We start from the raw sequence: 17,871 nt of genomic DNA on the forward strand, positions 1-17,871 counted from the left end.
GTATCTGCTACTTTGGAAACAGACGGGTTAACCATTAAATTTGTACCCATTTTAAAATGATAATAATAATAACATTTAAAATCTGTTCCGGTTTCAGTTTTTAAATGAAAAAGCTGATGTTCCACTTAGTTAGTTCGGTTGATAAACTTTTTTTGATCGAAAATCGAATTTATACTTTTCTTAAATTTTCACTTATACATTTGTTTTCTTTCAGCTAGCTTCACTTAAAGACCAATTAATAGTAGAAGCAAATAGACCACAACAATTAATAAATAATCCAAATAAATTTCCAACAGCTATTCGCCCTGAAATTCCATTGAATACATCATCTACTAACCGACGTTCAACAGAACGTAAATCTGGAGGACAAGGTGATTTAGCATTGAAAGCATCATTATCAAGCGGTGATATACGTCGTCTAACAGATAATGGAGATACGGAAATTCGTAATACAGCAGGATCAAAATATTTAACAAGTAGTCGACCAAATAGACTTCCAAGACGATAATTAATTTACTTGACAAAACGTATCTGTCATAGACTTTCTGAACATAATACAATGTTAAATTCTAAAACTAGGTAAACAATATTCATCAAGGTACAATTTAATTTTAAAATTAGAAAGGAAAAACAAAACGAGGACTAATAATCTCAATTTTTTTGTCCTGATGTGTAAACTTTCTTCAGTTCTTGGAGTATATCCTTTGTCGTGTATTCGTATTACTAGGTTTTTCGTATGTGTTTATTTTAAGAAACATGCAAGTTCATTTCTAAATTACTTTATACATCCTATTTAGATTTTCAAGTCTTTTTTGAAGACAAAAAAAGATGATTAAGGGATTATTAGTTATTGAAAATGAGAAACAATAGTATTCCTTTCTATCATATTTGATTTCTTATAAAACTTACAATGCCAAAAATGATAAATTTAAGAAATACTACAAATGATAATCAGATTACAATGATTATTAAATATAAATATATATAATTATATTGTTCATAAATATAATATGTAACAAGATAATTACAAAGTATACTAATAAATATATACATATATTTATTTAAATACTCTTTATTTTTTTCACTGTAGTGAATGTACTTTAAAAATGGCTTATCAAGCATATCTGTAGCTTTCAACTAGTATAAGAAATAGTGATTTGTATATGGTTATTCACTGTACATTCTTGAAAGGGTCACTTATTTCATTCAAAAGTGACTATTGATAAATAATATATGAGATCATACAAGTTTTAGCATATGACAAACAATCTACTAAACCAATCTGTTATGCCTGTGTCATCTATTACTTACACTTGAAAACGAGGAACAACTACAATTCCCACGACTTGAATTAAGAACATGGAAAACAAGACGACCCTAATCGAAAATGCACTCATTTATATATCGATTTGTACACCCATATGATGATTGATCAGGAAAAAGTCACATATGTGAAATTATAACAAAATTGTATGCTGCATGTTATACTGAACATAGTTCAGGTTAATTTTATACAAAGAATAGCTTATTTAGAATTAACTTCACATTGAAATAAATCAATATTATACTGTACAAAATATCACAATGAAAATAAGACAAATAATAAATGAAGTAATCATATGATTGAATTAAAAAAGGAAGTCATTTTGAACAAGGATTATAGTGAGTTGAGAAAGTGCAATTTCCCCATCCATCCCGTTATATCACAATGAAATCTGACAGCTCCTTACGTAAAACTTAATTTACTTAGACATGGAGTCAAAAAGACTACATTAAAAGATACTATTCGGTTCGTATATGAAGGTTCAATGATTAGTCTTTTCTATTACCACTGCTGTTAAAACCTCTACTACTGTATGATTTAATTCAATAAATTCATCTTTCTGTGCTAACGGAGTATGACAACTTGAACCGGTGTATATACGTGCCACGTTCTACGTCGTGTTCGACTGACTGACTCACTGATTTATTGAAGTACTTAAAATTCCTGTCACTTTCATGATTGAAAGTTTTGTTTATCTGTTATATCGAACAACTTTTATAGGCATCAGAGTGCCTGTAAATGATAGATTAAAGCTAATTTATTAGAGAAAACTTATAATTAATTCGTCTAAAATCACTAAACGACTGTAAATATACGGAATATAGTTTTATAACGAGGTATATTTGGAATTTAAAAAGTATTGATTTGAATAGTTTCTGATAGTATAAGGTGTGGATCCTCTGACTAGTTGCATCAATATAAGATTTTAAACCATTTAACTCCTGCGAAAATTCTTGCAGACTAACAAACCACACTGTCGAATTGTATTTAAGGTTTTAGGCTAGGTAGTATATCCTGATGCTAATTAAAAGTAGTTGGAAATAAATCCAAATGTAGTTGACTAAATAATTGAACACATGTCGTTGGAGTCATGTTACAGACGGCAGAGATGAGGATGGGTGGTAGGGACCATATTCTTATTTAATGACCAATAGTTCCCATGGCGCAGCCAACAACCTCTATTCTATTTAGACATCCAAATCCACGCATATGCATAGAGCTTCGATTATCGATCTTTCCTCATTTTTCCCGAAACCTTAACGAAGCACTCTGGCTTCTTCAAAGTCAACCGTGGACCTTGTTTCCAACTGATGTGATGTTGCTGCTGATTTGTTTTAGACCTTAATTATCTTTGGTATTTCCGGTCATTAACCTGAAGCTCAGACCAGTTTACCGGGCTAGACGTTGGGATTACCCAAATTTAAAAGGCTGAAATTTAAAACAGAATCCTTACATTTAATGTCTTCCACATATTTATGATCTCTACTTTTATTCATCAATAATGATATCTGGTAAGTAATCTTGATTATTTCAAATATTACGGTTTTAGGTCCATTATATAATCAACTAGTTGGCCAATGGTTCTGTTGGGACTAGATACCGATTATATCCAACCATTTTGGTTAACCTAGTGACTCTATCAGTCAATGGCACCGATATGACAAGTCAGTAGAAATATTCTATCTTCGTATGATACGCAACCATATTCATGTTAGTATTTTAGCTACTTATCTACCGTAACATTGACGGTTATTCCGTCAAACCATAGTTGTCGATGACACGCCTTTCTCTTAAATTCACAATGATAAAACACTGAACTTGGGAACAATTTGAAGCTTCTCTCGAAGAGTGATAGTTATACAAGCGATGTCCCACTTATCTATAAATCAGTGATCCCAGATATTCAGTCAATTTTATAAAGTCACTAAAAAAGAACTAAGTTCAAATCGTCCTCTGAATTAAAAAATTTCTATTCATATATCTTGTACTGTGCATTGATACTACCCTTATAGTGAAGAACACAAGTGAAGCCAACCGATTATGGATTTAGCACAAATTACAAAGTTGCTTGATAAAATATAAACACCATACTCTGATACTTCATTAGCAAAATATTCATTAATTGTCTCAGGCTTCATTGTTTCTGGATTTCCACACCAATTGCTTTCTGTTTCTGTCCATCCCTTCTCGATCTTCTGCTGCCAGATATTTTATTGCTGACTCACAATATATACTACTTATGTCGATATAAGTAGCCCACACCACACCCTTATGTACATTCAAGAATAATTGAAGATCTCGAACATAAATCAGTGGTTCATCAAGAAAAACATGAATCACTTCCCAAATGTTTGCACACACACAAATACATGATTTAGTGGTAGGCAGCCTTACACTACATCTTCATGCTTACGTATCGAGAACAATAAAAAGTAGACCAATATACTGAATATTACAAATTTATCAAGGTTTTATTGTGCCATTTACAGAAGAACGCTTGGAGTTGACTAGTTAACTCAATAGTTAAAACAATTTCTAGCATTAACGCATTTTACTTCCTATGATTACCAAGAACGAACGATATTTATGAAATGTGTCTTAAAAGCACCATTGATTGTGTGAAATTCAAGTTTTTTCAAATTCCTGAACAAGAAATTACAGCTGTTATTATTGCTGACATCGATAGAACTACATTTCTTTTGCAATATATTCTCACTTTCTCTCACCTTATGACTTTAGTCTGAATCCTACGGTTGTTTATTTTTCCTCCAAAGTAACAAATGTACTCGAACCCATGAACAATAGAAAAAAAAACAGGAATATATATATATATGAATAATTAATTTTGCTGCTTTCGAACTTTTGATAAAAGAAAAGTATGAAATAAAAACAATTATGAGAATAGAAACCACCAGTGAGTCAGTAATACAGTACAATGATGTAGTTAATTTATGTTGCACAATAAGGACAATAGTTACAGTGATTATAAGTATTCATATGTCAAATTAATCACTATTCTTCAAAAGAAAAATAAACACGTTTTTTAAAAAAAGCAAAGAAAATTATTATTACTTAATTATGACAACAGTAGCAGTGAAGAGTAGTAATTGGAGCACTAACAAAGATATATATATATATATATATATATATATATATATATATGACAACTTGATCTCTTTTTTTTCTCTATCACTGGTTTAATTAACTAACCAGAGAAATAATTCACAAAGAACAACAGAAATAGAAAAGCAGAAACATTATTTTTCATTAAAAATAAAAACTTACAATTGAAAAGGTGAAAAATGGATTTTGATTTTGAGATGTATTTGGTCATATACCAATAACTATACACAAAAACTACTCAATATTGAAAAGACAAGAAAGGGTGCATATGTATCTATTTCACCATACAGCGAAATATACGTATACATGCAGGTAAACGTATAAACATCTATATATATATATATATATATATATATATATATATATATACGGTTGGAATTATCACTTTCGTGAAGACAAACTTTTAACTTTTGAAACAAAATAATAAATTGTATCAATGATAGTGGGAAAAAGAGATTAACATGTACAAAAAATATGAAACAAGAAAATATGGAATAATTGAAACGTATGGGTTGATATAGATACATATAGATGTATATATATATATATACATAAACAATGCGCTTGTGAAAAGCTACCGGTTACAACAGATTACAAGGTCAAACTTATAAGTAGTATAACTGTTATCCTCAAGTGCCGTAAGTATAATATGAGAAACAGGTTAAGAAGAAATGAAAAGTAACAAGAAACAAAAAATCTACTACAGTAGGTAGTGGATAACTCTACATTTTAAAAGCAGACAACTGAGATTTTTAAAAAAAGAAAGATAAACAAGAAAATGAAATAGAAAGGTAAAAAAAAATATTGTCGCATCCGTCATCCATACCATTTCATGCATTATATACATAGATAATAAGAGAAAAAAGATTCAGGAAAATAGAATTAACTTAAAATTCTGTAATAGTAGTGATAATAATCAAGCACTGAAAACGAATTGTTTTCACAGCTGACCTCATATTTTTTTCCAAAAGATTAACTTTACAATCAATACTAATAAAAAACATTTTCGATGTATACACACACAGTAACAAAAAGGCATTTATGACAAAGCATCCAAGACTAAATAGAAAGACATTCAGGATAAAGTGATCAAGATAAATGACTGTATAAATTGTATCAATGAAGACGTCGTTTCCGAAATCGTTGGGAATTGGACGAAGTAGACGATTCTGTGACAGTACAATTAGTACAGTCAGTATTATGTGTACGTAAAGATGACTTCATAGTTCTATCTCTTAAATTAATTCCACTATTGTTTGTATCCGGGTCCTCTGATGTGAGACTAAAAGAGTCAGCTGAAATATTTGCATCTTGTGTGAAAGCATGTTCACGAGAGACACGTGGTCGCAAAGAACGTCTAGTATTAACTCGATCATCTGATTTAATTTGTCTTAATTTTACACCAGAAGAATTGGACCGAAGATTAGTTGACCGGGATGAATTGGATGATTGAGGAGATGAACCACATGATGAACAGGATGCTAGTGTAACTGATGACACAGCTGAAGAAGCCAAACTACCTTCAACTATACTATTCTCATCAATAGTTACAGATGACTTTTGACAACTATCTGTACATAAACTATTTGAAATAAGTAATGGGCCTTGTAAAGGAGATTCACCAGTTTCGTCACTATGTTGCTGATTTACATTGATTCGTATTGCACGTGAGTTTTTACTTTGTGTAGATACAACGGGTGCTTGAAGTATAGTTGTAGAGTTAGTCAAAACACTTTGTAAACTACAAGAGGCAGAGGAGGTGATAGATGGTAATGACTCATCTGTTACAGGTGGCCTATAAGATGGTGTTAAATCAGCTGATTCAACTAATGGAGATTTTAATTCGACTACACCTGTATCTTTTCCGGTGCAACTTGATTTTGAATTCCTAATAGAATCCCTCATTCTTCTTCTCCTTCGTAGCTTGCGATAGTTCAAAGCGTTATAGTGATGAGCGACACGAATATTATTGTTCGTAGATTGATTAACTCGAGTTAATCTATTTATTAGTGAACTTGAAAGATAAGTTCTCTTTTTAATTGAAGAATTATTAGTCAATGAATAGATGCGTTCAGTATGCATTTTATTAGATACATGTTTATTATTACTGTTATTATTATGGTGAGCTTTTACATTTGACTTTTTACAACTGTCTGATACTTGTATGGATGAAATATGATTGTGATTAATAACAGATGTATGTTTCAGTTTCATTGCAGATAATACTTGATCTTTTAACATTCCATGTCTAGCTAGGGCAGTGAGAAAAGCTCGTATAAATGGTTCATAATTGTGTATACGTCTAGCATCATCAATACGATAGGATCGACGTTTCTCCTCTTCCTCAATCAAAGCACTAAGACATAGTTTTATTTGTTCATCTATTTTATGCAGTAGGATATTCAGTTCTTCCACACTTAAAGGCGGAGGATACAAACTTGGTGAATTCTTCAATTTCATGTAATCATATGTAAATGGTGATAAGTATGTTGAAGTAATATTTGTAGTATTAGTATTAGCATTAGAAGTGGAATGAACCGTAGAAGTCTGTTCAAAAGAAGTGATCCTACCAACTTTTGAAGGACTCGTATTACTATGAAGAGTAACAGGATTTGAACGAAGATGAGCTAAATTATGGGAAGCTAAAGTATCCATTCGAGTTGAAGATCTTGTTGGATACTTTGATCCTCGATGTGAACTAGTGATATCACTGGATGAAGTCGAAATGTTGACTAATTTTTAATAAAATAGAAAAGTGAAATATACAAACAAAAAACATCTGAAACAATAAATTAACATGAAAGCTGAAAAAAATGAGGTTCATTTTCTTCACAGAAATAAACTATCCACTATATGAATAGATATGCTTGAGCGATTAAAATATTTCTCATTACCATTACTTTATAGGTCATGGTTACTTTATGAACAGATATACAAAACCAAACAATTACATGTCTAATTGACCTAAAATAAACTATGTTTGAACTCTGAAAAGAAGCTCTATCGTAAGTACTGACCATAATTTTGGATTAGTAGAGTTATAGCATAGTGTATCTACGCTATTCCATTGTCGGATGATCTTTAATGATAATCATGTATTATGGTTATAAAGTCAAACCAAGTGATTAAATTAAGTTTGTTCGACGGCTGAGGTTTGTACTATCCGTATAGTATTCACAGGTAAGCAATTTAATTACATATTTGCTGAATAATGATTTAATATTTATTTGTCAGACTATCCAGTATATATATATATATATATATATATATATATATATATCACAACTTGTAATCAGACACTACAATTATGACATATTTCTTAGTTTCAGCCTAAACAGACGTCAACATTTCATACAAGTTAATACTTCATTTCAAGTTCTGATTCATTCTGCTAATTGATTTGACTAATCCCACTGAGCAATTTATTCGATCTGTCAGACATTCTTCAATTTTGATTTGATGTGGGTTGGAAATGTATAGAAAGAGTTGTGTTTTCAACCAATAAATAGTCTTTTTAGTCACAGGACAGGTGTTGTTTTAGTGACATGACGTACTGAGTGGAAGCGGTCGTTATTCCTTGTGCACTATTCTTACTCTACTCAATACATGCGATATAATTGAACCAATCAACCTGATAACAATAGGACCTTCAACGTAAACCGATGAAATGAGGAGACATTTATATTTTACTTTGTTGACAGAGTTCCTACAGAAACACATTACGTTGTTAAGGGCTTTTTGTAAGAGTTATAGGAAAAATCATCGCCTAACATGCGTTTGAAAAAGGTTATTTTGACTTTCATCTCGAAAACGAGAAGACAACTGTGTCCATATCTAACTTTTGAGAAATTGACATTTTCGAACACTGACTGATCATTAAAATATAAGCTACGTAGGCCTAATACTCAAACAAGGATAAAAAGGTAGATACGAAATACAATATGATGCTAGATCACTGGTATTCATTAACTACTAGAATAATATATGAAATAACAGAATTACATCAGTCCTGGTAAATAGTGTGATGACAAAATCTCAGCAGGTATGTAAAATAATAATGATCTTTGTTACAAAACTGGAGGAAAATTTAAAGATAAAGAATAATTTCAACCTCTATAGAAAGAGCTCAAGATTGATTTTTATGGATCTTACAAGAAGCTTTGCTATTTCTATCAAATTATACCGGGATGATCGATTATGTTATTTGATTCACCCAACCAAGAACAATTACACTATTTCAACTATCAGCCCTGAGGAAAATAAAAGTTACTTTGCATGTGAATGGGATTGGCCAGACCAGTGATAGGAGAACCGTTATAGATAGAACCATAATTAAATGAATATTTTCTACGTCAATACTATATATGCAGTTGAATTTACGAACCACGTTTACATGAAACGTTGAACATAGACAATTATTAATAATACTGAATGCTACACCCACAAATATATCTATATGTGTGCACCAAAAATCAATTAACTGTCCGATTATTCCGATTTCAAACGGAGAATACAACTTATTAATTAAAGTTTATGTATGAACCTGTATTTGAGTACTGTTGTTTTCTAATTAATCGTAAGATTACTACATTGTTGCTGGTAATAATATAAGTATAAAAATAAACATAAACCTATACGATACTACTATTCAAGAGTCAATACATAGTTCAGAATATTAACATTTATACATCAATCGGTTTCACTAAATTAAACGTAGTTTGTTTATAGAAAAAATATCACTTTTATTTTATCATGACCATAAATGCCATATAGCAACAGTATAATAGACTACTCTGAGATGTTTGAGTATAAATAATAATTGAGAGAATAGCTAACATTACCACAATAACAAAATGTTAACTGATAAACACATATAAAATAGATGGAATGTAGCTAGCAGCGGAGCCCAGGATGTGTGTTTCACCCTATTTTGGACTCGTCAGCCGGATGTACCAGGGTTTTAGGGTTGGTGTTCCCGCCCCAATTCGAACCCGGTACCTTTCGCTTCAAACACCCAAAGGTTCATATACCAACTGAAATTTATCGAAATTTAGTCAATTCATCAACGGTGGGATGATCTAGACTATAAGAAATTGAATCGACATACAGATAGTTTGTAAAGATAAACTGAGAACAATAAAACAACACTTACATTCAGTTAAGTCTGTAGTCATTGGGGAAATTTCTGTAAGTGAACGATACTTGTTTGACACATCTGAATTATATACACTGGATTCATGATTCATCAGTACCGATTTATTTAATTGTACATTATCTGATGATATCTTTGTGGTGGAAATTCGCTCTTCAGTTGATGCTTGTACTGAACTAAGTGAATTTAGCTTTAAAGATGCTCTAGTAAGCGCTCGTGTTTGGGGACGTGAATCTAAAACAGTACCACAAATTTCATTGGATGAAGTTACCGATGAATTTGTAGGATATATATCACTTGTAACAGGTGTCTCCGAGTCACCTGCATCAAGATTTTCTGAAGTAGTATCACACCATAATTTTGTTTCAACAGTTAAAGGTTTAGTAAGTTCTTTTAATGGAATGTTTTGTTCGCCCGATATTGTTGATCGACCACAGTATATAGGTCCACTAACTTTACAAGAATTTAGTTCTGTACAACTTGTAGATGTGGATGTTACCTAAGAAATAGCGAGAAAATCTTCGATTACAGTAATTATTTACAAGTATTGTCAAGTTATATTTATATGATAGAATGTGACTAATTATGATGAAAACTCGTTGGTTAGATTTAAAGACATAAATAACGATAAAGTAAAAAAGGTGATTCAAAATTAAGTCTACACTGGTAAAACTATCATTTGCGGACGAGCCAATCAAAACCAAGTGATTTCAATCTCACGGCTACTATTCTAGTATCCAGTGCACACGTACGATCGATTCAAAGTGGATTTCAAGGAGGCTGTTATAGTTGAGCGGTTACAATAGATGGGATTGCTGGGAATCTCCTTTATTTCTGAGTGCGGTGTTCAAATGATTGCTGGACGATGTAATATATGTTTGATGAAGAAGTCTTCCAGAATGGGGACTTTTTACTCGATTCTGATTGACACTAAGACAGTTTATGCTGATTGTTGTAAACAGAATAATAAAAGCGCCATCAACACTAGCTGAAATCTTAGCAGATGTTTTCGAAGCTTCCGTATTCCATAGGTATGAGTACTGTAAAGATATATGTTCAATAAAAGAATCAGGAGAATCGCAGAAATAGATGAAACAACCATTAGGAAACCTAAATTCAAAAGAAGTGTGAGAGAAGGCTGGGTAAGTAGCAGTTCCTTAGGTATACTTAGCAAATTGTTGGTATATATGAAAGATCATTGCAAAAAGAACATTTCCAAAACCTCAGAAACTGACAGGCTACGACGCTGACACCAATTATAGAGGAGTATGTGCAACCGCATACCACAATGGCATGAACGACTGGACGTAATATAAATGCCTATCTAAGCTTTGTTACGTGCATTGTGTCGTCGTTCACATGAGACATTTTGCAGACCTCATCACAGGAGAGTAAACATCAATAATGTAAAAGCAATGTGATCGAGGCTAAAGGAATTTCCGCGAAGTTATTACAGCTCCAGGGGTCGACTGTTGTGAAGTTACATGGATGAGTTCCTGTACCATATGCATTACGATTTCAGAACCGCAGAGCCTCTTTCTAACCTGAAAAATTTTTAAACTATGTTTAAAAAAAGTGCATCCACTCCAATTCTTAGGTTTTGTACTATAAATTCCTACTCTGTATCAACTGTTTTCTGAGTAGCTAAAATTTCGAAGGGTCATTTAAGATTCGTCGTCCATAAATTATAGTCTCGTCGTCTAATTTCAATACAAGTAGTAAGTAACAGGATAAATTAGAATACGAAATTACTACTTAAAAACTAAGAAGAAACAATATTGGAAACAAGCGATAGGACATTATCCACATGTTAGTATACGTCAATAAATTGAGATATCTATCAAAAACCAGATAAAAAAACTATGTCGATGAAATGTGACTACCTACGTACTGTTAGCGTTAAGCATATTACCATCTGCTTGATCTCAAAGTGTTCGTCATGTTCCAGTTTATCGGAAAACATATACAGGAACACTATTGGAACAACCATAACGAAGTCTACTTGATCGAATTCGAACACTTAATCAATGGTTCTAACACAACAAACTGGGAAGGAAATGTTTCGGCTATAGTCAATAAAGAATCAATCAGATCATTGCTTTCCGTTGGAGCCCGATTTTCTATATCAATTAAATGATTGATCTATAAATTTATAAATTTTTTGCACAATTGTCATCGGTCTACCAACAGTGGTCATTCAACGATATCAGCTTTCATTCTTATTCCTTCTTATTCTTGTTTATTGTCAGAAAAATAACTCAATCAAAATATCATAGTTGCACATTTTTTAATTCACCAAGATAATTCAGTCAATTCGTAAATATCTTTATATTTTTCTATCCATCAAGCCGGAATTTAAGGGACTCCTTTGTTTGTGTTGACCTAATTGATCCACACAGACTATTTTCTACAATATATTGAAAAGCAGTACATTTAATGTGTCATTAAATAATGACTTTTTAATAATCTCACACAAAAAAGAACATCACAAAGCACTTACTTTTGTTAGCTGATCTGAACTGTGATCAAGTGAATGTAAATTCTTCACATCATGAAAACAATTTTCTTGTAATTTAATGGAAATTCCGTTCGGTATACCATTCTCTAAATCTTGTATTTCTCGAAGATTCCCTTTTGATTCTTTACAATCGTCTCCTACTGAATGAGAAACTTTATTGATATTCGACTTACGAACTGTACTAGACATTGTTTCAGTAAGTACGGTAAGAGATAAAGGTGAATTATTTGAAATGAAAGAAGCGAAAATCCTATTTATTTTATTTGTATTCGGAGAATATTCTAATTGAGAATTACAATTATAACCATTTTCACAACTATTATTACTACTATTATTGATATCATTCTGTTGAGACATATGTAAATAAGGCTTTTTGTGCTGACATTCCCAACAGTCTGGATCATCATGTTCATTTGGTGATGAATAGGAAGAACGTTTACGAGATGAAAAACAAAATGTACTGTAATCATCATTGGTAGGAGAATGTATACTATCAGTTAAAATAGTATCAGATAGAGAATTATGATTATGCTTTTGTTGCATTGATTTACTTAATTCTGATTCAGGATAGTTGTGGTTCTCATAAATTGTTTGTTTGGCAGCACGTGTCGCTGAACGAGTTTTGATGGAACGTGAGTTCTCAAAGTCATCAGATGGTTCATGTCTAAAAAATAGAAAATTGTTTAAAATACTATTTTCAATGACATATTATCCAAGAATATTGAAATTCAACTAAGTAATAAGGTAAGGAATAACGCAAATAAGAAACAATAACTTATGACAAGCATTAGATACAAAAAATATGAATGATCTACAATTACAACATGTGATTATATCCACTTTTTCGAGATGATAGGTTTTCTTCATAATGATTTATGAAAACCTTATAAGTAAAACGAATTCCATATGTTGACCAAAATACACTATTTCTCCATAAATAACCTCAGCTTCATGAACCACATCTTACTACCAAATCCAATCCATATTTTAAATCAAATCAAACTTGAGAAAAAGAATAAATCTTCCTACTGGATAATTAGAAAGTTTATCCAGATTTGTAACAGCATTAAACCAAAGGTATGAGTAGTAAAGCATTTATTTTTCCCATTAAACAAAGTCAGTTGTTTCTATTAGGCACACATATGTGATACTTATAGACAATTTTAAAAATAAAAAAGGAGATACAATTTTTTTATCCTATAAATGGGTAAATTCACATTAGCTATTTGACAGAATCCAATTACCTCACTCCTCACTTCTAACTTGAATTATATTGCTAAAAACAACTTATTCATACATAATCATTCATGAAAATATATAGAATAGCATATTATTGTGGTAAACGTTTGACGAAACGTTCAGTTTTAAGTATAATTTTGCATAACTAGTTTAAACGATTAAACTACCAACCATAGTAGTCAAGTAATACGTTGTATAGACTAACGGATTGAGCTCCTACTAGATTCACTTATTCACTTAGAATGTGTAGATGACATAGTTGGTTGATAAAGACGTTGACATAGTATTTTGATCGTCCTTTGCAACAATGCAAGCATGTTTGAAATGTGGTTCTCTCCCTCCAAATGGGAAATATTGCTTACGGTTTAGTCTGCATCAATGTATGTACTAATCACAGGAAGTAAAGTAGTTGAGTGTATCGACCACTTTATTTAACCCGGAAGTCTCATCAACACTGGTGGGCTGGTTGTCTGATGAAATTTCAACACGAATCGATGAAGCTTGATTGACCAATACCAACTTGCCGTAGGTGACATTTCCCTGCCAACTAAAGGCCGAGTGAACTGTACAGCAGTGAGCTTCGTTCTACTTTATAGCTGGGAAAAAAGACCTTTAAAAACAGAGGATATTTGTTAATTGCTAGCACACAATCATAGATGTTGCAAAGTATTCCTCGTGTATTTTGAGACCAACAGGTTAGCAACTCTGAGGTTAAACGCACAGTATTAAATAAGGATAGTAAATCGATACGCAAACCCATCCACCGACTACCTTAACGCACGATGATGGTCAGTGCAAGAATACATAGCTAGGGGAGGTCAGTCCATGAAGACACTAACTGTTGGACAGAGCTATGTAGATAGGTCCAGACTAACTGATAAGGGTCAGTATGATTATCGTAAACAATCGTTAGAGACTTTGGGTGATACGGCCCAGATACACTTCCTTAGATCCTAAATTTCTAAAACCTCATAAGTTATTTCCTTACGAATTTATGTTTTCTTGAATTCTATTTTCTACCATCACTAATACTGTTACTACCTCGACTACTCTGGAATTCACCCTGACAATTTCACCTCGCTGTGCTAATGGGGAATGGTATCTTGGACTAATGAATAAATATATGTCAGGTTCTACGTTGCATCTGACTGACATAAGCATCACAATGAACCGACCAAAAATACTTCTTATATTGCCCGGAGTATGAATAATGATGTAAATGACCAAAAAACGATGGAGATGCTGTAGAAGAGTTGGTGCTATTGTAGTGACATATATAAGTACGCCTATGTGAATTTATACTTACTTTTGGACAGATAATAATTATTTAGACAGTATGTGACTAGTAAATCATTGTTATTCTCGTAAAAATTCTGTACTTCACATAATTGAGATCTATACATGTACGTCTTTATGCGTGTTTTATCTGTGCATATGTCTGTTTATTGATTACCTTATTCACTGTCTATTTGAACTACATATAAGCTCATTTAAAGAGTATTCGGAGTTGAAGTATAGCCAGCGCTAACGCTTCACTTACTCATCTTACACTCATAATTTGTCAGTGTATTCGAATGTATGGAATACATATCCTATTGAGGTGATCCAGCGAATTTCTCGCAATAGACAAGAAAGGCTCTGGAAACACTAAAATGCATTTTATCCAATCAGTGTTTGACTAGAAGTTTTGCCAGAAACAACACGAAAGTGAAAAGTCACATGAAGAGCTTCTGATTGGCTGATTACTACACTGCTACTATGTTTAGTAGCATTCCAGAATTTTTAGGAAAACCCAAGGACTTCTAAAATAATATAAAAACCCTATATTTTCTGTACATAAATGAACCTTTGGAGCGAAGTGCTTATCGCATATTTTGCGCCTTTTCTCTCATTTTCATGTCGCTGTGTAAATTTAGCTTGGGGGTTACGAGACTAGCTTAGGATCCGAGTACAGCGTTCAATTAGCAAGACTTATCCAAATAGATTTCGAATTTGCTTTTCTAATACCATTGTTGTACAAATAAACTCAGGAGAAGTATAATGTATGAAAATAAATTCAGGACATATATATTTATTAGGGATTACTAAATTACAGATTCAGATGTTCAAAAGAAGTACTGAGTCCGATGTAATTCGAATACACACATCCGCAATCTTGAATCAAACAAGCCACAGAAGCACCACTCTGAGAAATTATATCCTACCTGAATCAGAGAAGAGAAAAAGTCAAGAAGTAACGAGGGAGTTTGTTGTTGAGATGGAGGAAGAAGAGGGGAATAGTTCTATTTCTAATGAAGATTTATGACTTCCATAAGGTGACAGATTAGTTCTGTTGATCTGCCCAACCCAGATATCTGATCATAAGGTCCATAGGATACTAACTTCAGGCCGGTCTAACATGGTTCTCTGGAAATATTTTATTTTGTAGGTTTGAGTTCATAACTCAGAATTTATGGGATGAACACTTGGATTTCGTAAGATAGGATAATTAACCTTTGAGGAAATGTTATTTCATAGGATAAATAATGGATGTTTTTATGTTTTACTTTTAGTCTGTTTATGTGAAGCTAATAACATACTACGAGGCTAACCAAACCAAAGTACGTGCAGCAAATTTCTAATCTAGTGCCTTTTAATCAGTTTATCAAGATAGCAGGACACGCATAACAAATGATAGTTACTAAAAAACCAAGAGATTTTCGGTTACTATAAGATTTTTTTCAAAATACTTGTTCGTTCTGTTGACAAACGAAATAGTGTATAGTCTCGAAAAAATATATATACATCATAAACTTTTACTACTGTAAGTTATGTAGCAAGCGTCAGTTCACAATAATCAACTCAATTTCACAACCAAAACAACTAACACTGATCGACCTATACTTAAATAGGGTTGAACAGATATGTTATGTGGTGGACATCGTTTGGCATGTAACAGTTGACAGTGAATGTTTATGCACATAATTTTCCTATATTCAGCAAAAACAGTGCAAATAAAATACACTGAACAAGTTCAATAGAAAAGACGTATAGTACAAATACAACAAAAAAAATTTTCTGTAAAAACAAACTTAAGAATAACTAGAAAACTCACTAGGCAATTATTGTAAATAGTAAAGAAGTGAAAACCTACTTGTTTTTATCAAGATTGTTACTGTTGGTATTAGTACTGTTAGTACAATTAGACATATTTGTGCTTGTAGGTGAACATTTCTCTATGCATGGAGGGTTATATTGTTTCCCCACAGATAAAGATGAGTTTGGCAGATGTACACAGTTGTCATCATTGATAAAATGTTCAGATGGACTTGATTTATATTCCTCTTGAATAAGGTGACGATGACAATTAGATTGATTACGTGGATGTTCATGATTGATAGAAACAGTTGTAGTAGTAATAGTAGTAGTAGCAGTAGTAACAGTAATATTATTACTATTAGAACAATGTAGTGATTTGGACGTATGATCAAACTGACACATACGCAACAGAATATCTTGAATAAGTTGACGATTACGTTTCAACATTTGCATGCGTTTTGTAAGCGCTACACGACGATCTGGTACAACAGCTAATAAATTATACCGAACATCTTGCTATGATCACGAAGGTAGTGTTGAAAACAAAGAATGAAATAAAAAGTGATCAAATCTATGGAAATACAATTATATTTTAAATAAAAAAAAGTTATGGGTTTTTTAGGCGAAGTATACGATTTCTATGGGCGTTAAACACCATACATAAATGATTAAATAGATTGAAAACAAATAGTCTTTTATCATAAAAACAGGGATACACATTTGTGAAGCCGTCTCGGATAGAACCCAGGAGACTGAGGTCTCATATAGAGTGCTTAACCTCAAGATCAACATGGGGGTTTAATGAGGATCGCTGAAGTCTATAGTTTACATCACTGCGAGTTCGCGAATGCTTACTGGTGAGATATCTCATACTAAGAAGAAACAATTACCCAGTGATTTCTGATTAAAAAAAGATTGTCTAAGGTCAGTCGGTGATGTAAACTATGGAATTTATTTTGATTACCAATAGCTCTTATGATATACAGGACTGTATAAAGATTGTAGACAATAATGATCAATCTCTAAGTCTGTAATTGGGGAAATCTCTGAATATGAGTTAGTCTAGCAAATGACTGTCAGCTGGTTAAAATTCAGTTAACCAATGCTTCCATCACAGTAAGGAACGATATCCACCAAAACTTAAGGAAATATTCAGATCTACTCGGTTTAGTACTGCAAGTAGAAAGAGGCTGAAGTTAACCCATTGCAAGTAACACCATAATTAATTGAATCCTTTCCTATAAAAAAGGTGGTTTTGTATCTGACCCATATCAGTACCTTGTGAACTAATTGTTATTACTATTGTTAGCTTTATTCAATATTATATTTTTAGTACAATATATAATTATCATCACAAAGTAATGGCGCTACGACAACAGTAGCTGTTATAATGATCTTCAACTTTTAGAGTCCACAACGGAAATAATGAGGAGGAAG

General features: G+C 32.3%; 2 protein-coding genes across 2 annotated transcripts in view, besides 1 other annotated feature; one reads left to right on the forward strand and one right to left on the reverse strand.

The window, feature by feature from the left end:
- The window catches only part of Smp_147890 (putative rootletin (Ciliary rootlet coiled-coil protein)), a gene marked incomplete at both ends in the record, with an annotated part of 56,087 nt that extends 55,702 nt beyond the window's left edge, over window positions 1–385 (forward strand). Inside the window, one exon of the mRNA XM_018794660.1 lies at window positions 215–385. Coding sequence (XP_018649050.1) covers window positions 215–385 — 171 coding nt within the window. The remainder of the gene's footprint in view (window positions 1–214) is intronic.
- Window positions 386–5,563: 5,178 nt separating this feature from the next.
- Smp_147920 (ubiquitinyl hydrolase-BAP1 (C12 family)) overlaps window positions 5,564–17,871 on the reverse strand; it is a gene marked incomplete at both ends in the record, with an annotated part of 28,322 nt that continues 16,014 nt past the window's right edge. The window contains 4 exons of the mRNA XM_018794661.1: window positions 5,564–7,179; window positions 9,600–10,098; window positions 12,100–12,781; window positions 16,490–16,950. Coding sequence (XP_018649051.1) covers window positions 5,564–7,179; window positions 9,600–10,098; window positions 12,100–12,781; window positions 16,490–16,950 — 3,258 coding nt within the window. The remainder of the gene's footprint in view (window positions 7,180–9,599; window positions 10,099–12,099; window positions 12,782–16,489; window positions 16,951–17,871) is intronic.
- Window positions 14,576–14,650: a sequence feature (Short protein (Smp_147910, CCD76178.1) was converted to a misc_feature.).

The sequence above is a fragment of the Schistosoma mansoni genome, chromosome 1, assembly GCF_000237925.1.
Source record: "Schistosoma mansoni strain Puerto Rico chromosome 1, complete genome".
NCBI classification, from domain to species: Eukaryota; Metazoa; Platyhelminthes; class Trematoda; order Strigeidida; family Schistosomatidae; genus Schistosoma; species Schistosoma mansoni.